The sequence below is a fragment of the Salminus brasiliensis genome, chromosome 3 (assembly GCF_030463535.1).
Source record: "Salminus brasiliensis chromosome 3, fSalBra1.hap2, whole genome shotgun sequence".
In the NCBI taxonomy this organism is placed as follows: domain Eukaryota; kingdom Metazoa; phylum Chordata; class Actinopteri; order Characiformes; family Bryconidae; genus Salminus; species Salminus brasiliensis.
The window spans coordinates 38,868,897-38,890,981 of record NC_132880.1 but is presented as its reverse complement, the minus strand read 5'-3'; the positions used below and the strand labels follow the sequence as shown (position 1 = coordinate 38,890,981).

Sequence of the window (22,085 nt, the reverse complement as noted above, 5' to 3'; positions counted from 1 at the left end):
GACTTTGAGAAGGCCATTCCAAAGTTTTAATGTTATCATTTCCACAACCACCTCTGATGTGTGTTTTGGGTCATGTTGTTATGTGTCCTGTTGGTACACCCAGTTGTGTCCAAGTTTATATTTAGGTCTATATTTAAACAGTAGGAAACTCTAATGTGTGTAAACTAGACATAGTGTGAACTATAAATTGCCCAACCTTTTAAATGTAAATGTGTTGTTTGTGTCCAGATTCTTAGTGCAATGAATAATTTATGGGGGCTTCTGTGCATTTAAGACAACCACTGTTGTAGACAAGACAAATCAGGTCTGCTGGAAAATAACCAGTGGTGTTTCAAAGCCATTATATCTAGAGAGACTCGTGGCAACACGATGTTCCAAAATCAGAGAGATTTGTGAAGCCTGTTACACTTCAGTTCAGTATTTGTGTCTTTTTATACTACATGTCCAAATGTTTGTGGACGCCCCTTCTAAGGAATGCATTTGACACAATGCCAGATAGGCTAGAGGGGTATAAAACCCCTGCCCCAGCATTGAGCTGTAGAGCAGTGAAACTGTGTTCTTTGGAATGATGGTGCGCTCTTGTTGCTAAATACAATCAAATCCTCACAGCATTGCTCCTGCAAAAATAACAAAAAATTCTTTTTTAACCCTAGATTTCAAAAGAAACACTGAATGAGCAAGTGTCCCAAAACTTTTGTCAATATAGTTTACGGGGTTTAAATCTTGTATAAACCTTTTAGTTATAATATGGCTTTGTTATCTTGGAATTGTGTGCTTGTGTTTGTGTGCCAGAGCGAGCCCAATGTGCCGCAGCTCTAATCAGGGTATACAGCTTAGACCACCAGTGCTTCATCTTTATTTAGAACATAAGAAAGCGGGAAAGCGGGACATATGCTTACGCCACCCGGAGACACAGTTGTGAGGTTTACGTATGCAAAGGATTGCTGCATTTTTGATGCAGTATAGGAGGAGTTTGGCTGAGAGGCTCTATGACCTACTTCAGATGCTATTGGAGCTCCACGTTCACGCTGTGCATCAGAAACTCAGAAATGATTTAAACAGAAGAAAGCCATGTTGTTGTTTGAGGGGTTTCCTCTGTATGTGTGTGTTAGGGAGGGTGTAGAGGAAAGCATATTAATTAGTGAGTCCAGACTAAGTCACAAATAAGAACGTATTTCTTTTAAAATGGAGAAGCTTGTGAAGCCTGTCTGACGGTCAGAAGCCCAGAATCAGCACAAACTGTATGAAAAGGTCGACTATTACAGTTTTTTCAGCAAAACACAACAAAGAGAACTCATTACACAAGAGCTGCCATGATGACCTCGGCCAGCTGTTGAGGGACTGGAAAACAAGGATTAGAAAGAGATGTCTCACAGTCATTCACCCCCCCCCCTTTGCTATCTTTCTGTGTCTCACTAGAGCTCTCTCACGCCAATTCTCTCTCTACTCTCGCATAATCTCTGTTTCTTGCTCTTTTTTAATGTCCCTCTACCACTCTGTCTTTCTCATTCTCTCTCACACCAATTCTCCCTCCTTTCAGGTAAGCTCTCTCTCTCTCTGTTGCTATTTTTCAGTGTCCCTCTACCACTCTTTCTCTCTCACATCAGTTCTCTCCTCTCACAAATTCTCTTTTTACATCTCTCTCTCTCTCTGTTGCTTTTTTCAATGTCCCTTTACCACTCTGCTCCCTGTCTCTCACACCAATTCTTTCTCTCACTCTCTCTCTCTCTTGCTCTTTCAGTGTCCCACTTACCTTTTCTCTCTGTCTCCTTCACCTATCCTCTCTCCTCTCACTTTCTGTGGCTCTGTTTTATTGTCCCTTTACCACTCTGTCTTTCCCTTTCCCTCTCTATCTCTCTTACACCAATTATCTTTCCTCTCCCAGATATGTCCAGTCTCTCTGGTGCTCTTTTTTATTGTCCCTCTACTGCTCTGTCTTTCTCTCTCTATCTCTTTTGCACATCAATTATATCTCCTCTCTCTGATAAGCTCTCTCTATCTTTCACACCATTTATCTTCTTTCTCATTAATTATCTCTTTCTCTCTCTCTTGCTCATTTTCAATGTCCCTAGACCACTCTTTCTCTTTATCTTCCTCTCTCTCGTTTTCTTTTGATAATTTTGTTTGTTGGATTGTTCCCCTTTTTCTCCCAATTTGGTTCTGCCTATTAACCCACCCTAGCAGTAGCACTAGCTACTTGCACTAGCGCTAGCAATGCTCCCAACACTAGGAGGGTACAGCGGCGTGTCCCTAGCTCCACCACACCAGCTAACAAGATCTCTTTAGATTGATGAGCGGATAGAGTACTATGTACCCACCCAGAGAAAGCACGGCTAATTGTGCTCTCTCAGATTCCGGCCGCTGATGGCAAAGCGGTGTGTCTTGGGATTCAGACCTGTGACCCCCGGGCCGGAGTGGAAGTGCATTAGACCGCTGAACCTCACTGTCTCTCTTTCTGTCTCTCTTTCACACACCAATTATCTCACTTCTCTTATAAGCTCTGTTATTACCTCTTTATCATATTCTCTCTTTCTTTTTACTCTCACAAATTCTCTCTCTCTCTCTCTCTCTCTCTCTCTCTCTCTCACACACACACTGTATCTCGTCATCCCTCTGTTGCTTCTCTGTCTCTCTCACTCTCTCTCCCAGACTCTCTGTAACTCTTGCCAGCTCCCAGTCTCTCTCTCCTTTCCTCTCTCTCTCTCTCTCTCTCTCTCTCTCTCTCTCTCTCTCTCTCTCTGTAACTATAGCAACGCCGTGTCTGACACCAGCTCCTCAAATGAGACAGTATTGTCCATTTGCTCCTACTGTAGAATATATGGTCACTTACAATGCGCCATAAGTGTGTTTGTGAATGGTTGTGTGTCGGAGTGTGTGTGCGTGTATGTGTGTGTTTCTGAGCCAAAATCCGCATCTCTCCAGTAATCGCACTGCAAAAACTTAATGAAAAACAAACCGCTCATATGCTGGTTCGTTTCAGGTGTCTATCACGTATCGGCCGGCCACCTGGCCGTGGTTTGTTCAGTGATGTGTGGATTGATGAGTGATTGCTGGAGCTCATTGTTGGCTCCTCCAGTCGCTGTAAAAACGTGCAGGCTGATGAATCTGTGTGCTGGTGGCTTTGTGCCTCACAATCAGAGCTGGGCAGCAGCAGCACTCAAAGCTCTCCACCTGAACAGGCTCTCCAGCCCTGCACAGCACAATGCCTCTGCATAATTTCTCACTCCACTGCATCAGCAAGCAAGGCTTCATTTCCCCTTCCTTCACTGTAGGTATGCTTCTGTTAACTCTGTGTACCAGAGGCACACAGGAGGGAAAATATGGAGAAAAACATTCGCGTACTGTCTGTAAATGGACCAGAGGCCGGTCAACAAACAAGATGTAATAGACTGACCACAAGGGCTTGAGTTGTAATACAAAAAGACCACTTCTGCCCATCCCTCACAAACAGATACAGGTCTGGTTACTGTAGATCACTGGTTCGAGGTGTGTGTTTAATGTAAATGTCTGAAAACACTTTCAGTTACTACTATACTATAGTTCTATCATATTACAGAGATCAGCGAATGTAGCATTAGGCATCATTAGGCTCTTATTGGTATGCATAGTGTGCTTGGATAAGTGGGGTAGGATGCTGTAGGTAAGGTGGATGCTCACTGTGTAAAGTGGCTTTCATGACATCACAAAAATTTTATATGTGCTTTTCGCAGCTTCATTTGCATATTTGGACTGTATGAACTTAAGAGTGATTGAACATGTTGAAACTTGTTTACAGTGTTTATGTACTTTATCAAACGATATCAAACAAAACAAAAGAAAATAAGTTTAAGCCTTTAATTGAAGGTGGCCTGAAGTAAAACAAGGTCAGATGTGATGTTATAGCCCTATTTGTTTCTTTGCCTCGGAATTAAACACATTTAGTTTAATTTTATGACAAGCCAAAAAAACAATATGCTCTATCATTATTGGCTGCTTTACGGCACTGTAGTGGCTCACAGAAGCCGCATAATAAAACACTGTTTTAACCCTGTAGCAAAAATGCTGTAATTATTACCGAAAAGTGGTAATGTCCTCTTATTGCGTCCCTTCATTGTGATGTGCTAAAGAGCTGAAGAGATTGTAGCCAGGTTAGCTTTCCCGTCTGATGTGTGTTGAGCTCCAGTTTGTTTTTGAGGGAGCAGATGATGAAGAGAAGAGATAGTAAAAGCCAATCACCAAAGCCAAAATGGCAAGTGTTAGGTTTTAGTCTCGCGCTGTTCCCCTTTTTTTTTGTCCCACAGCTCATGATTCATTGGGTGCTTTCGATTCATTGGGTGCCAAGTTTGTGCTCCCCTTCTGTGGACACTAGCACAGCAAAAGCCACGGTCATGAGGACTGGTTCACGTAGCATCCCGTATTCCCATTACTAGCTCCGTCACCGTCAAGTTTTACCACTTTACTGCTTTTTTCTAGAGGGCTGGGTCTGTGTATATTTTTTAGGTGTAGATATAACAAGTCACAACAGTTTTTGAGGTTAATTGTATGTCAGTTCCATGAACAGATCTTTAATTATTAAACTATTACTACTACTACTACTAACTAGAGTGAAACTGGGATGAGTGTCTGTCCATAAATAGTCCCTACAGCTCATCAGAGTTATATGGATGGATGCTTCACACTGTTTTCAGTGGACTGTTGTCAGACCAGTGTGGGCTTTGGGTGTAGACTGTAATATGGCCATGCCACTCAGCTGTCCGCCCCTCGTTCTGCCCTATGTCCAGAACAGGAGCATTGATGAATGACACCTATTACTCCAGACATTATGGCCATGCAGGCCTGAGGTTTTCACAGGTTGAAACAGCCCATCTTATAAATACACAGCTCACACCTGACACAAAGAGGCTCAGTGCATTGTTGAATTGGAAGTGCAACTGCATCAACATTAAGGGCTCTGCTGCTGTTTGTGAGACAGGGATCGGTCAGAGATTAGACTGATCTTTGTGATGAAAAGCTGCTATACATATTTCTTGCTTGCAAAACATCTTTTTTTGCCCATCTTACACAAAATGCTTAATGGACTCCATCGGAGCAGTGGGTGTAATGAGAAATAAATGGGAGAAGCACAGGCACCGAGGAGACTAAGCCTGTGGAAATGGAGTTTCATGACAGAAAGGGAGTGGTAGTGTGAGTAATTACTTGTCCCCCACCACAACTAAAGATCAGCAGCATCAGAAGAGCCTAACTTTCTAGTAGCAACTGAGACTTAACATAGCTTGGAAAACACAGCATTTGCATTTTGTGGAGGTTCTTCACACTCACATCATGTTTACAAAATATGTTGTTTTTTGATGAACTGTCCATCCATAAGTTCTTTCTAAAACCAAAGAACGATGGATCATCTGTGGCATTGTTCCAAAGAACCCTTCATTTTCCAGTTTGAGTTCATCTGTTCCTGCCCAGGAGCTCAGGAAACTAAAATTTGCCTTAGGCAGCACAGCCAATCTTCTCTCATAGGACGGTTTGAAAGTGTGAGAAGTTCCCAGCTCAGATTTTTGCTCCCTGAAGCGAGTCACTGTTCTGAGTTTGATGTTCTGAAAGCCATGACTGGCACTGATCAGAAGAAAGGTCTAAATGAATGAATTAACAGGCTAATCATGGAAATGTTCACCCATCTTTCCTCATATAGGAGCACGGGTGAAGATAATTAGACACTAGAAATGGAGTTACTACATACAGTATCATCTAAGGTATTAATAAAAACACAGAAAATGCAGAGATGTGTCAAAGGGAGATTCGCCTGAGGACCTTGTAGCATTGCAGTGCAGCAAAAGATGGGGATGAGGATTGTGCTGAGGGAATTAGAGAGTGCTCCACTTTCTAAATCTCCAAAGGACCAAACAGAGCACAGGAGCTGCCCTGAGCCTTGCGTCCCTTCCTTGGGAGACATGCTGGCTGCACATCTCTGCCTTTTATCCCGGCCCAATGTTACACCAACGTACTGCATCACCACAATTATCCAAAATGGCAGTAATTACCCCCGCCTCCCCTCCTCAGCTCTCCAGAGGAGGCATCCTGGGGAGAATGGAGGACCTCGGGCCAAGAAATAATTAACTTGATAATGGCCTCCCTTTCCTCAGCCATCCCTCTCATTCTATCTCTTTCTATGTTTCCACTAATTACGCAGATACTGTATATTGTTCCTGGTCCATTTTCATACCAGTATACTAAGAGCCCTTTTCCTACATGCTTGCTTGTTGTGGAGTTCCACAGCACCATATTATGTTGCCTTCTGCAAAAAGACTGCTACTTTAGCCTTTACTTATAAGGCCTCTACTTGCGGTTAATGTTTGTTGTTGCATTAATGATGTTCTCACCACATGCTTTTAAGACTTTTTTCTTTCTAACAGTTTCCCCTGACAACATTGCATCAAATCAAACTCATCAGAGGACAGCTCTTGTTTGCCTCATAATTTTAATGACGCATATTCTCATGGCAAGCTCCGCTGCCAAGCAGCGTAACCTGTAATACGCTAATTCCTTCAAGCCTTCTGGAGCTCCACCGCAGACCACTAATAAAGGTTCAGTGTATCCACAGTGAACTGACTGGCACTTTCACAGCCAATTTGGACGTATTCTGGTCTGCATGCTTTTCAGACCTCTGTAAAAGCAGCATGGCAATCTGATGATAATCTGGACCTGGCTATGCCACTGCACCAGCACTCCATTTTAAGCCTGTCCAGCTGCGGCCACACAAAGCCAGGGGCAAATAAATACCTGGTGAAATGGACGATGCCGTCTGGTTTATTGGAGATACAGATTGACCCACAGTCACAGGATTTACTAATTTCCCTTCCATGGGCTTCCTGTATTGGATCTCCAACTAGGACAGAACAATAGAATGTGTTATTGTGTAAATCGTAATGTGCCTTTTTTCAGAGTGTTCTGGGTATTGTCAGTCGTTCTAGAATACTGAACATCTGCATGGTCCATGAAAAGACTTTAAAGAAAAGATTTAGACTCATTAGACAGCATGTAAAAACAACAACCCAGTGGATAGTAACTGGCAGTCTCACCGATTTTTGCTCAATCAATGCAGCCTTTTAGCCAATACACTGGGGCCTGCTGTACAAATGTTACCAGAAGGCGCTGAGGCTACTCAGTTCAGTTTCATATACTCCAAATGTGAAAATAGCCCATGCTAAAACCCCAATAGCGAGTACACTAGTGGTTTTCACTCACAAATATCCCAAAGCCCAGACTGCATGTCTCAGGGTCTGGGAAAAAAATCAAGGTTGATTTGCTCACATGAGTGGAGCTGACTGAGCCTCTAAAGCAAGCGATGGGGAACAAACAGCCCAGGCTCTCTCTTCTTTATCCATGCACTTATGTATTGGACTCTGCTGTCAGTTGATTGTTATATATATATATTTTTTGTGACAGCACAGAACGTTGTGCATGACACAAATGTTACGCTTAAAACTACTTTACTCCATCTGCCTCTTGTAGAAGCATGTTCCTGATCAGAGCACAAGTACAACATACTCATATCAATTGCTGGGTCTGCTGGTGCTTTCTTCTTTAGCAGAATAGCTGCTTTTCTTTTCCGTCTCCTTGCTGCCATAACCAAACCTCATTGCTCCATTTATTTCCCATTTCTGAAGTTCATTCATGTTCAATGCTCCAGTAGGAATAGTTTAAAATGACATTGGTAAGATACTCTTAAAAGTAACAGTGCTTCAAATGGTTCTTTGAGTGATGCCATAGAAGAAACACTTTTGGTTTCATAAAGAATCATGTTTGCAACAGAGATGTGAGTGTGAAGGACTTTAAACTGGTTCAGAACCTTTACACCATCCTTTACAAGGTTCTTTACACCAAAAGTGGCAGAGGTCACTAACAGGTGAACTACAGTAGGGGTCCAGGTTTAGCAGTCCAGTTGCATGCTTTGTCAATACCCACATAATAAGCACTGTGAAGTGAGTAAGAGAATTCAGAGAAGAAAGCAAGTCAGTGGAGTTAATTCACATGGCGGCTCTAAAAAGAGAACACTGGAGCGAAAACCCAGTTTTCAATCCAGAATGTACAGACTTATACATGTTTTTCCCACAGGCAGTTCGAAACCAGTATGTTATTGTAGTTATTATATAGTTATGTAGTTAATATGCATTTTATTTTAAGATGCACATAAAGCTGAACTGAGAGTACATTTATTTAGAGTATGTTTTATTCATATTTTGTCCAGTTCAGTGTGAGAACTGACTATAAATACTGTTAAAATAGTAATTGCATTGTAATTGTTATTGTTATTTCATTTGACATTCATCTGTTGACTAAATAAAATGTTGATGTAGCTACTAGACTGCTTCAGTATACAGGATGGGGCACTGAATCATAATTCACGTTGGACATTATGATGTTCCGGACCTTGGCTTGAGAATTTCTTCTCTAACTGAACCTTATTGATTTTTAATGAAATACCCCTGGTCTGTGGCATCAATCAAAGAACCATTTGAAGCCCCTTTATTTATGAGTGTATGTGATTTTTCTTTTTCACAGCAGCAGTGTTATGCACCTGCAGTGCAGTGTCTTCTACCGTTCTCTTTCCATTTCTATCACGGATGCATTTCCTCATGTCACACTTCCGAGCAGACAGGCCAGGTGGATGGTGGAGATGGTAGATGGAATTAGGCAGGTCCTGACCTTAATCAGCCATATAATAACTACAATCAGCTTCTGCCTGGGTGTGGAGCTGACACTTCCCTATGAAATGCTTTTCAACATCTAATCTCACATCGCTGTAAAAGCAGTGTTTGGTTGGTGCCCTCACTCTAAACTCTTGACTCACATGCCACGAGGTTAAAAGGGCTTTCTGGGCAAAACCATGTCATCCACATGGTTTTTAAGTGACTCATTCATAGCAGTAAACTTAGAGGCCAAAGTCTGCGGATAATTTTTCTTTAGGACAGCAGATTTAATAGGGATTATAATGCTAGGCAAAATATGATATAAGATTTGAGCTATTTACATAGTTTTGTTGACCTAAATGCAATATGGCAAAAAACAACTGATCTGCTGATAAGCTGATCTGATTGCTTGTTGGAGCCATGAATTCTGTTTCCTGTTGATCTCTCTCTTTTTACTGTCAAATTTTCATTTCTAAGCTCTCCCCACTGCGCTAACCGCACTCACTGCACATAGTTGTGAGTTCCTGAGGCTCAGGCTTTGGCAGAGCTGCTGAATTCCCCTCCTGGACAGATTTTGGCGTGTCATATGTGTCGACCCTTTTGTTTGGTCTAATTTCGTACATGCCATTACCAAACTCCCTGTGTAAAAAGCAGATTGTGTGTGACAGGCTGTTCCCCATTTGGAGCCACTCTCTCTGTCTCTCTCACTGAGCTGGGGGCCTCAGGTTGCTTATTTGAGTGCAGTAATTTGCCATTGACTAGAGACAGGTGCAGCTGCTACCGTCGCCACAGTTAACAAGGCGTTTTATCATGGTTAGCTAGCCTTGATTATCCCTTGATGTTACGACAATAGCTTGGCCGGCCATTTTGTGATGCTGAAGAAATGGTTCCATTAATAATACTAAGTCCTCTGTCCCCTCCAAGGCTTGCAGCAGTACTACTACAAATTTGAACAATTAACATTAGTCCTTCTCCATATATTATTCGTATCAGAACTGCACAGCTAATAAGTTGCACAGCTAGTAAGCATGTGAAACTCAGGAAATACTGTTGAATGCCAGTGTTATGAAACACTGTAAGTAATGTGTGCATCATATTTTTGTAGTAGTACTTTGCAGAGGGTTTATTGTAATCCATGATGATGGATGAGGAGAATAACAGAGAAAGTGGAAAAAAACATTAACTTGAGAAACTGGAAAATTATATAACTGAAGACTAAACCAACAGTAACAAGAAAAGGCGGGGGTAAAACACCACTGAAACAGAGACTTCAGGATGTAGATATACCACTATATAAGGGGTATTGACAAGAAGAAGGGCTACAGGCAAGACAAAGGTGGGAACCTTACCAGGTAGGGCAAGGCTGAAGACAATAACCAATACAAACAATGAAGCACATGGACCAAGAGCACATAAGGAATGAAACCAAGGAACACAGTCAAAGATGGGACAAGGCTGGGCTAGGTGTTACAGAGGCCCATCCATTAATGCACAACTCCTGAGGCTGAAAACAAACATCCCACGGTCTGGCTCAAATAGGGAGAGACTACTGGATCACTGCACAGACAAGATACTTTGCTGGGGCACAGACAGGGGACTGGACAGGCAACAGGAACAATGATGCAAGAGTAGACAGGATGGGAGGCAGGACAGGTGACAAGGACATTGATGACACAGGAGATGGTACAGGCAGAGGAATGGGGACAACTGGAATAGACAGGGTTACAGAAACAGGCACGGTGACAGGGACCTGAACTGGAGCAACAACAGGAACATGGATGAAGACATGAACAGGGCAGAGGACTGAAGATGAGACAGACAAGTGTGCTTAACAGATGGAGAAGTGGGTAAAGGACAAGCAGGGGACTGAAAGGCTGGCCAGGCAGCAGCCCAGGAACCAAAGGGGGAGCAGTTTGGGAAGCAGGAGCGGGAACAGTTCCAAGAACCAGCATGGGAACATTTCCAGGTACAGTAGACAGTAGATAGGAGACTTGAAGGCCAAGGGCAGGGAAAGCTTCAGTAAGCCAGTGCTATCCGGAACACTGGTCAGAGCCTTGAGGGCAGACGGACCTGCACCAGTGCCCCTGGTGGTGGGCTGGACAGAACTCAGAGGAGACTCTTATGCTCTGCAAAGTGTGGCAGTGAGCAAACTCCTGGTACAGAGATAGGTTGCTAAGAGAACCCTTCCTGTAAAAGTCCAAAATTCTCTCTAACATCCTGGCTTCTCTAGGTTTCTTGTCCAAGGGGAATATTTGCCCACTCAATAGCCTTTTTTTCTCAAAAATGGTCTTTGTAAAAAGTATCTTTATAGGCTCTAGTGTGAGACAGGTGCTTAAAATAAAGCTTACACTTCATGTGGAACCATTCACAAGGTGAGTTGTCACCATCATTCTCACTCTCACAGGGCTGGGAAATGGGAAGACTGGATAAGAGTCTTTCCAGTCTGACGAGTGATATTTTTTATATCCCAGTTTGTTCTGTTGAGCTAAAAAATTACTTGGTGTTAGAGGGACTAATAAATATGCACAGGACATACACCAAGTTCTAATTACAGTGGTGGCTCACCCTTCACCATGCAATTGGTTTGTTGACTGGAGATATAGTATATCCACACTCTATGGTAAATATATGGATATGTATATCTTAAATGTCTTTTAGTGTGTTAAGTCTGGTGAGTGGTTATTGTATAGGATAGATACAGTGTTCTGTGTGGTTAGTTGTGTGGTATATGAGTACACATGATTGGGACTCTTACTCATGAGCTCTGAGGTCAAAATCACTGAATCAGAGCTGTTAGGGGCTTAGTAACCACATCATCTCCAAGCCAGATGAACAGAAAGCTATCAGGAAGTTGCCTGTTGTGTCAGCACTTTGCATTCTACTCTGGATCCTCTGGATTTTTCCCTAAAAGTCACCTTTGAACCTTTTCTAAGGTACAGCTCTTGTAAGACCCAACCAGTGGTTAATATAATCGTTAATGTCGGCTTTGGCTCCTTCTGCATTTAGTGTTGGAATTGTGAAGCAGGTTCCCATGGCAACATGGTTGAAGCCTGCTAGGCAGATTCTGGATGTGTGCCTTGGAAAGCAAACGACCATGTGTTGTGTGACGCCACTCAAAAGCACCTTTTCATTGCAGAGTAAGCGGCTCAACAATGGAGGTATGGCCACCCTTTCATGCCTTTAAATGCCATGTTTTGTTCACTAGTTGGGCCCTAGTTGGCCACAATGCAGCAACTAAATGTGTCACATGGCTTGTTCCTGGCATTCCATCAGATTTTACTGGAATATGCTTCTCCGGTACCATGAAAAAATGTGACAGATTGATGCATAGTTACCATGTAGAGCCTGGGGCCTACATGGACTTGAAGGACAATGATCCTGACCTTGACTGTTTTGTATGGATGATTACAGTGTCAAGATTTTGAATATTACATCATTCATTTATACAATTTTTTTTATTTATGCTGCAATAAAATACACAGTTAACTCCTATTAATGCACTCTATGCTGAAACCCATGCCTCTTCTAGAATTCCTAGCTGTCAACAATGCTACCCAGCTGATGAGAGCTTCTAATGTTAATGCAGTCGTGTGGAGTGCGCTGTGATTATTTGTTGAAACCAGTGTTAACTGCAATTCATAATCAGAATCAAAATAAAGTGACAATAATTGCATTAATAATTGCTGTCAATTGCACAGCTGTAGCTAAATAGGCATGGACCAAAGTACATCAATCACTGTGCTACGTTTTTAGCATTTTAGATACAGCGCGATCTTGTGTGTGTTCACTGAACTTTATTTCTGAATTGTCTCAGAATTGATTTATTATCAAATGGCAAGCTGGATTGTTTTCCATATTTCATTTTTCACAATTACTGGTAACTGAATTAACGCAAAGATGGGGAAAACATGTAAATGAGATCTGCTGATTGTCTTCAGCAATGTGGACACCATCACTTCAATAGGCTTATTCTGCAGTGCCTCATCACATTCTTATTTCCTTTCATTCGCCCACTGCTATTTTCAACATTTCTATTTCTGACACAAAAGAGAACTGACTAGTGTGTGGAGTGAGAATGAATGTACTATCAGCACTCTATCAGAGGTAGCAACAGGCTATCAGGGACTGGTTTAAGGAGGACAGTAGTGGTTCTTGGGGGTGGGTGGGTGGGTGTTGGGAGCTAGACGACCTCAAGCGGGACTTGTAGAGTGTTGTCGGTATGCAGTCGATAGTATATACCAAAAGTCCTCCAACTTAGTACAATCGGTGAACCGGCAATGGGGTCATGGTTGCCTAAAGCTCATTGATGCTCATGAAGGCCCTTACAGGACAGCTGCTAACGTCTTGTTTCCAAATACCACAGGACACTTTCAGAGGTCTTGTGAAGTCCATGTCTCGACTGGTCAGATCTTTAGTAGCAGCGCAAGGGTCAACTGTGTGCCTTGAGCCTTGTGCAAGTTTTTTGATGTTATGTTTGTTTAATACAGGTAATAACTAACTTCACTGCTTATTAAGCTAGCTTTGACTCAGGGTGGGGAAAAAGGAGCCTCCTAATGCAGCTGACATTTACTGCTCTTAGACAATTATCGTTCAGAGCTCAGCACTTATTTTTTCTATTGAGACAATTGAGCAAATTGTGATCCATTTTAAGTTGTTTCACTGTCATCTAGCCAGCTAAATTGCATGGGTGCTCAGCTGAATCCTTGGAGGGGCTGTAGTGTCTACAGGTGTTTGTTCCGACCACACAACACAACACCTGATTTCACTAATTAGGGTTTCTACTTTGTAACAGAGGACAGCTCATTAGTAAAATCAGGTGGTGTTGTGCAAAGCTGGAACAAATACCTGCAGACACTCCTGTTCTTCTTAAGCACCAGGGCTATACTGCTTTTTGTTCTTACCCAGTTCTTGCAATCAGACTCAGAGTTAACAAGACGGATGGCATCCCCTTCTTGTATCCCCTAAAAACGAACAACTACCACAAGGGGAATTCAGGTAACAAGATGAATTCAAATGTGTTCTTCTTACTAACAAGGAGAATGCATCTCTCAAATTGTTCCATGGTCACCAGAGGCATGTTTGAAGTTCCTCAGGAAAAATACTGTTAGGTGTATCTATTTTTAGTCCTTTGTGAGACAATGACAAGTCTGTAAATGAAGAACTGAAGAGAACATGGTGTGCTCTCTATTAGGTGGACGTGTGCTTTGTACTAAAGTAATGATGTTCCTTTGTTTGCCCCCCTGAGGACCTTGGTGGTCAAATGTCAAGGATCAGAAGCTTGAATGACTTGTAATGTTTGGAAGTCTCAGAGATAGTGTTCCTCTCAGTTTGTGAACAGGAGTCAATAAAGTTCAGTGGTTGGGCAATAATAGACCTTTTGTAAGTGTTTACCAAGAACAAAATACCATTACAAACACAAAAAAATCAGACCAAACCTGGTTAGGGATTTATATTGCAATCAATAGACCTTACTCCATCTTTTTCTTTCCCTAGAATTTGCACAGAGCAAAGAGTGTTGCCATGGTGATGTGAAATGGCTGCACACTGCAGCAGTGGGTTGGTTCACTTTTGCAGAGGACTGCATTTGGCACTTTCAGAAACTAAAGGCCTAGAATTCACTGGGTTCTCATGAATGGAAACACTTCACTTTTTAAAATAATAGCACTTCAAATGGTTCTTGAAGTGATGCCATAGAAGAACCACTTTTGGTGGCATGAAGACCCATGTTTATCATAGTGATGTGTGAGTGTAAAGAGACCTTCACTAGATGGAAAGGTTCTTTACCAGTTTAAAGGCTCTTCACATTTCACAGACGGCTGTATTACGAACGGTTCTTTATGGAATCAAAAGTGGTTCTTCAATGGCATCACTTCAAGAACCCTTTGAAGCACCTTTAGTTTTAAGATTGTTGAATTGTTATTTGTATATAGAGAGTATGGTCTGTAGTAATTGTATTGGTAGAAAGAATTTCAGTCAGTGGCTTATCGACATGGTCTGTGATGGCCGCATGGACCTGGACCAACATCTATTCAGATCTGTATTTAAGAACTGCAATTACCAGCATAACACAATTGACTGACTCCCTCTCTGTGTTGTTCTTTCCTTCTCCAGTGCGACAATGCAAAGGGATTAAGAGCCTTCTTCGATGCAATCTGCTATGGTCCCAAACATTTAATGATCTTTGGTGGAGTGTGTCCATCAGTGACGTCCATTATCGCAGAGTCATTGGAGGGCTGGAACCTGGTGCAGGTAAGAGTGGCACACTTGTGTATCTTTCATTAATACTGCAGTGTGTGATGACAGGTTGCAGTATAGAAGTATAAAGTATTGTCCTTTACCATATCTGTGGCATTGTATATCACTGTCTAAAACTTCATGGATGTTGACTCCACTGGACATTCTTGTTGAGTTGAGGCTGTATAGGCTAACCCAAGGTTGGAGCATTCCTGGTAGAGCTTTCTTGCAGATCATGTCCTTGTACAGCAGTGGTAATTGTTGTGGAACCATGACAGCGATGGAGCAGCAGCTACAGAATCTCCTCCTGGCAAGCTACGCATTTGCTTTTGTGTTGGCGGGAGTGTGAGTGGATGTAGAAAGACCACCAGTTGTCCAGAAACGATTACAAAAAAGAACAGGGTGTTCATGGGGAAGGAAAAGCACTTTGAGCTCAGCGTTCTGTGACAAAATACCCCATATCCAGGCTATTGGTAAGGGTGATGGGTGATCTTTCTCTAGTAATCAGCTGTGAAAGTACCAGAAAATGGGAGATGTCCATGTTCCCGCAGAACCACAATGACCCCAGAACGTTCCTCTCTATTGCTCAGACCAAAACAAGTATGGAGAGCAAACTGGAGTATGTTTGCTTTTGGCTAATTGATTCATTTCCTCTTCCTGATAGGCCGGTTCCTCCCGAAGAACGTGACCGGGGGATGGGCAATTGGATGTTCTTAAATATAGATTCTTTTCTCATTAACCTGAGCAGAATAATTCTGCAATTAGTCTTCTTTAATCCACACAACCCTGATCTGTTTTATGGTGAGCAGAGGACATGAACATTAAGAAAAAGCATTATCCAACCCCATCGAAACTGAGCATCAACGTATTGCTCCAAGACACTGCAGGCTACCTTTACTTTTAATTAAAAGACACGTTTGAGAAGAATGCCAAATTGCATAGACATATTTGAGCTGTATCCGGGTTGATGGGTCAGGTAATTAGGCTTAATGAAAGACCTCTTATGAGAGGTTTGTGGATGAGAGGGAATTGTAAAAAATGTGGCTTGTGTGTAAGGCACTGCCTGAAAAAAGGTTATTTAATGATAGAATTAGATTAGTACTGTATCTTGCAGAATTAACCTTCAGTGGACATTGAACCCTAGAAGTCATTGTATACTTTCCCAGGTGTTGAGTGTAGATCAGTGGATTGCAACCCTGGTTCTTGAGCATCTCATGCTCAGCACATTTTATATTCTCCCAATACTCCTGATTAAAAAATAATTTACAAGCCTTTCCTGTGCAGATGAAGGTATGATAGAGCAGACAGTAAATAAGTAGTTCACAAATGTAGGGCAGTGGGAAATCCCGGACCAGGGGTGAAAACTTGTGATGTAGATACACTATATGTCCAGATGTTTGTGGACATCCCTTCTAATGAATGCAGATAAACATTAACGTATTTGCACCATTCTTAATGCCAGGTGTGGGCTTAGCATTGCTTCAAAATCTAGTAGAAAGTGTTTCTTTGAGGGTAAAAACAGTCACTATACCAAACGCAGCATAAACTCTTTTTTTAGTACCCTTGATTTAAGCAAAATTGAATGAGGAGGTGCCCCAATACTTTCACCCGTATAGAGTACGAGTCTAGTCAATATCTGAATTTTTTTTTTTAAACTACTGCTGTTATACTGTTGATGCCTACAGTTGCAGGATATCAAGTGTCTGTGTTACTAACAATAATATTCTTTTAAAACCCACATTTGACACATTACTAGATTAATTAACTGATCATTACCTCATATTCATCTCGTACAAAAAAATGTGTTTTTCACTGAGAGTTTCCTAATTGTAAAGCAGGAGCTAAGCAGCTGTATGTCCATGATTCTATCTTTTATGCACTTTTTGTTACAATACACACTACAAGTTGTACCATGCATTCTTTGTGGTGTTCAAATTGTCAAATGTAATTTAGCAGCTTTTAAATGCTCCTCTCTTATGTCACGATGCAGCAATAAAACCCATCAGGTTACAATGATTCAAATTAAATGTCACTCAGATTCTAGAAGAATGAATAGGTTCAGTGGCGGCACTTCATCCTCCCTTGGCGCATACATGGAGCTGTAGCCACTTGTGTGATAGTGATCTTTTGAATTAGGCAGAAGAAAATGAGGACAAAAAAGGGCTGTTTTGGTATTATTAAACTGTTGCAACCTGCTATCAGTATCACTAATGCATTTTGTGTGATGATACACACAAGTGGTTTGCCCAGGCCAAACCATTTATTACAAACTTATGTGGCCTTGTAGTTAATTTGTACCCTAATAAAGTACTACAATGCTTTTGGCTGTTGTTTCTGTGGAATTGTCTCCGTTCAAGCCAAGTGAAGGCTAATTTACGATTCTTAAACAGCCTATGGTCCGCCGCTGGGTCGAAAGTGTTACTACAAACTTCTATTTTTTAATAATTTTGTTGAGACCTCACTAACACTAGTAATGCTCCAAAATCTAGTAGAAAGCTGTCCTTGGACAGTAGAGACAGTTGCATCAAAAGCAGGAAAAACCTTTTTAAAAAGGAGATTTCAAAGGAACTGTCTCAATACCTTAGTCCATGTATTGTAAATACAGTTTTCCAAGAAAATATATTTTCTTATATTCTGCTTTAGAAGAATAGTTATGCGCGTAGCCTTGTATGTAAAGAAATAAATAAAGAAAAAACATGTAATAAAACACATTTTAATATATTATTACAAACAGCAAAATAAATAAGAACTCTCAAACCTGCTGAGGCACCAAAAACTAGCCTTCCAGTCATTCCTACGTTTCCTGTTTCTTTTTTGGCCTTAGGGGATAGACTACGATTTATAGACGGCTTTATAGGCTATGCCCTCTGTAAGTATGCTAAGTTGAGTGAGAGCCAGGCAGCGCTCCACTCTGAGCCGACAGGCTCTCATCTGCTCCCTGGCGAACTGGTGCCAGAACCAGGCTGCTGTCGACACACTCCAGCAGACACTGCCCTCCTCTCTGACGTCAGACATAGGAGTGGGAAGAGCAGCTAGCTCCAGAGTCATTCATATGCAGCCACATGCAGGGTGGCTAGCACACTAAGATGATCAAGGGAATGGAAATCCATTTTGCAAGCACCCCACCAATCCCCACCCCCACCCCCATCGCCCCACACACTGTGAATACATAAGTAAGCATGTGCTTAGGCCATGTTTTTGTTGTTCACTGTGAATGCATTGCTTAGAAACCACTTTTCAACATTTTACCTGTTCTCAGGAGCTTAGAGCTTTTTACACATTTCACATGTTCTAGTCGGGCGTTCAGGAACACACTGTGAAGGAGCGCTGCCAGCCAGTTTGACCAATTTTCATTTGGAATCTGATGATATTTTCAATTAGACGGCCAGTCTCAGTTGACACTAGAAATAAAATCTGACCTCCTTTGATTTGCTAAGGACTATCACATGATATTAGCACTGAGGAATTCAAAGCATGCACACACACACACACACACACGTCTTTGTGACGGGTGCTGCAATGATCAGTTTGCAGGCACCATCTGCCCTCGGATTTATGTAATGACTGATCCACAAGCAGCTCTCTCACATCCTGATTGTGACTCATGATGCCCAAGCATGGTTTTAGCGAGAGCTTCACACTCACTCCACTGGCTCTTTTCTTACAGGCCTTGTGTAACATAATGTGCTGGAAAGACACCCTGGTCTTCTGAGGCTACTGTACTGTTTTAAAGAGCAGGACCTACAGATGACACACTGTCAGTGCTATATATATGTATTGGACTGAAAGAGATTTGATCTTCATTTGAACAGTACTGAGAGAGGGTGCAAATACATTAAACTGAAGAAATATCTTTTCAAATAATCAGTAAAATGTCATTTTTAAACACATCAGCTGCAAATGACTAGAACATCTTTAGAGAGGAATCTGGAGGAGCTTAGTGTAGTTTGGTTTGCTCTTGATTGTTGAAATGAGTGGTATCACCATGCCCAGAGCTCTCTGGGGCCTTAAGAAAGATGTAGATGAATATAACCAGAAAATAATTAACAAATAAAATGACTGCCAACAGGCCAGGTCAGGCCGCCCTAGGAAGTTCAGCCCAATAGCAGACCACAAGATGTGTGAAGAATTTCCAACTGTAAAATATCATCCTACACGTAGCTCTTGCCACACTGGATGTCAAAGTACGTAATATACATCTACCACCAGAAAGAGGCTGCACAAGTTTGATTTTCATAAGAAGTGTGCAAGGAGGAAACCCTTTAAATATGTTAACATTAGGTTTATGCTGTACTCATTTTTTCACATGACTGTATGGTGGCATAGGTGGGTAAAAGATCAGTACACTGAACTGAGCAGGAAAACACAAAAAGAGTAAAAACATATCACAAGCTTTGGCTTTTGTGAAGAATTGTCAGTTATTTTCACATATCATAGTGTAGTTCCCACTTAATTTTGACTCCCAGGTGGCAAAGGTTTATACAGACGACCCAATTGCTATTTTATTACTTTATGGGTGAATTGGCCTGCCTGCTACAAAACTTTGCCAAGAAATGCTTGGAAGAGACTTGATCCAAGACAAATCTTCCATCATGGATCAATCCTGTCAGCAGTTCAGTGTATCAGAGTACAGTGTACCAGAAACGCATTTATTGCTGTTGCTATTCTGGTTCCTGATCTGGTTCTCAATCATTAACATTAGTGTTGACTATTAGTATCACTGTTAAATGTTTTAAAAAGAGATCTTTTTTTGTATAAATGATTTTAAACAATTGATGCAGGTACTGGTTAGTTTTTCTCATAATTTGGTACAGCCAATTAACTCCACCTGTTCGTGACTCCCCCTAGCAGTAGCAATTCTCCAGAGACTATGAGGGTACGGTCATAACATGTCTCCTCCAATACATTCAAAGCCAGCCATCGCTGCTTTTCAAACTGCCTCAGGTGTGGCATTAACAGGCAGCCAACATGCTTGAAGAAAAGCCATGGTTCCCCGGCTCTACCTCTCCAGCTAACAGACGCCTGGGATGGCCAACATTGCGTTAAGAGTGATGAGCAGAGAAAGCGCCATCTACCCACCCAGAGAGAGCACGGCTAATTGTCCTTACATACGACCCCCGGGCCATAGTGGCAGTGCAACAGACTGCCGAGCCACCTTTTGAATTGGGTGTGCACTTGAATATAGTCACTTACCTCCTTCTTACAATCTATCCTGCATTATTTCCTCAGACGCTTACTTACTGTTTATTAAGCACTGTGCTGATCACAAGAACGAAACATTTGTTTTTTCCTCATTCTTGCTTATTAAATAAAGTGACTGAGTCAGTTAGGGACCTGAGTAGAATAATGCTCAGACCCACCCAAATGTTCAAAACAGCCCTGCTTAGGTGTGCTAGGTGTGGTTTAAGGCACATAGCCTTGGAGTAGAAGACTTGCTTCAAGCACATTGACCACTGTATGGCCTGTGTGTTCTCTCACTGTGCCATAGTTCTCTGTGCGTTCTCCCAGCTCAGAACATGATCTCAATCTTCTTCTGCTCAAATGACCGCAGCACTGCAATCCCTTAATCACCACCAGCCTTGATGCAACACTGAGCAATGCTGATGAACAGCAGAGACAGAACAGGAACACATCTGATCCAATCCAGGTCTGAGTTTGTGGCATTTAAAGTGTGCCTGACATGGATGGCTTACTCTTTTAAGAGTGCTGCTTGTCTTCCTCCAGACAATTGCTTGTTGTTTCTAGCGTCAGATAGGCTCTTTTTATAATGAGAAATCGTTCTTGTGCTTTCTCCTTGTCTTTCCCCCTTAAACTCTTTCTCCCTGCTGGAAAGAAAAGCTGGTTTTCACTGCAGTCTCTCTAAGCACCATTCTAAACTCCTAAATAAAAGATTAGTGCTGCTCCTGTATGCTGCTCAGCTGACGTCAGATCCTTTCTTGTTGGGTATCCATATTTCATAGACTCCAAGTTTAAGTCCGAATCATTGGTTTAGCTCTAGCAGCTGTGTTGGAGGGGGCGTCTTCTATAGGCATGGTCCATTCCAGGTTCTCCCGTGCCAGAGCCCACTTCTACCAGAAAAGAATTAAGTGTAAGGGAAATGGCCTGTGGTCCCCCCTCACTCACTAATAGGAGGACTGAGACATTAGGATGGTCACTTGGTCAAAAGGACGATTAGGTACAGAAAGCTGGAAGGAAGCTTCCTCCTGTCTCTCCGACAGATTCAGCCACAGACACAAAGCTAAAGAAGCCAATTAGTACATACGGATCCTACAGCTGTTCAGAACCTACAGGGCTCATTTTGATGTTCTTGCACATGTGCACACGTGCATGCACATATTTGCCTCAGAACTAAAACTGCTAGCCAAGCAGATTACTGCTGTCACTCATACTAATAGTAGTCTGGTTTGAGGCAAAGTGGGGGCTAACCACTGTCTCTATTGTAGTAAGCCTATGGTGGAATTAGTTTTTAGTTGGACGAGCTTTAAAGAAAGGTGGCAATAATTCTGTTTAAGCGAATGCAAATTTGTAACACATTTTGGTTGTAGCAAAACTATCAGTTTCCAGTTTGAAATCCAGCGTTACTCATTTTCATCAGGTAGCTCTAGCTAATTGAAACTTGGCAGGTTGGAAATGACAACAGCAAATTTGCCAGTATGCTAAAGTTGGCTTGAATACGGCCACCTTCACATTACCAGTCTGAGGTGAATCTCAGATTTGCATTAATGTGACAGATCTGACTTTTTTCAGGGCTGTGTGGACATGTCAAATCCGTGGTCCAATTTTGTGGGCATGCAACATGAATGTGAACAGTTTTGCCTATATGCGTGTGCTTAGTGCTGTGATGGTGATGGAGGAGACATGCATAAACATGTTAAATTAAAATATGTGTGCACGTGTGCTTTTACAGGGACAGATTTATTGACATTACAGACAGAAACAGGTCACTTACATTCATTAATGTGAACCGTCAAGATAACTATCAATCGATCTATAAGCAAAACATCAGAATTGATTGTAATGTTACATGGCTTGTAATGTGAATGTAGCTTTAATGACAAAACTGCACATGGTCTTTTGTAATGTAACCTTTCACACACACAAATGAAATAACCCTGACTTCAAATAAATAATACTCTCTAAGTGTAGCATTGTAGCCGAGTGCTTCAGCTCCCAATTGCATTGAAGGAA

The 22,085-nt window shown here is 41.9% G+C and overlaps 1 protein-coding gene across 1 annotated transcript in view; it reads left to right on the top strand.

Moving 5' to 3' along the window:
* The window catches only part of gabbr2 (gamma-aminobutyric acid (GABA) B receptor, 2), a 255,610-nt gene that overhangs the window by 46,966 nt on the left and 186,559 nt on the right, over window positions 1–22,085 (top strand). The window contains exon 2 of the mRNA XM_072676076.1: window positions 14,775–14,912. Coding sequence (XP_072532177.1) covers window positions 14,775–14,912 — 138 coding nt within the window. The remainder of the gene's footprint in view (window positions 1–14,774; window positions 14,913–22,085) is intronic.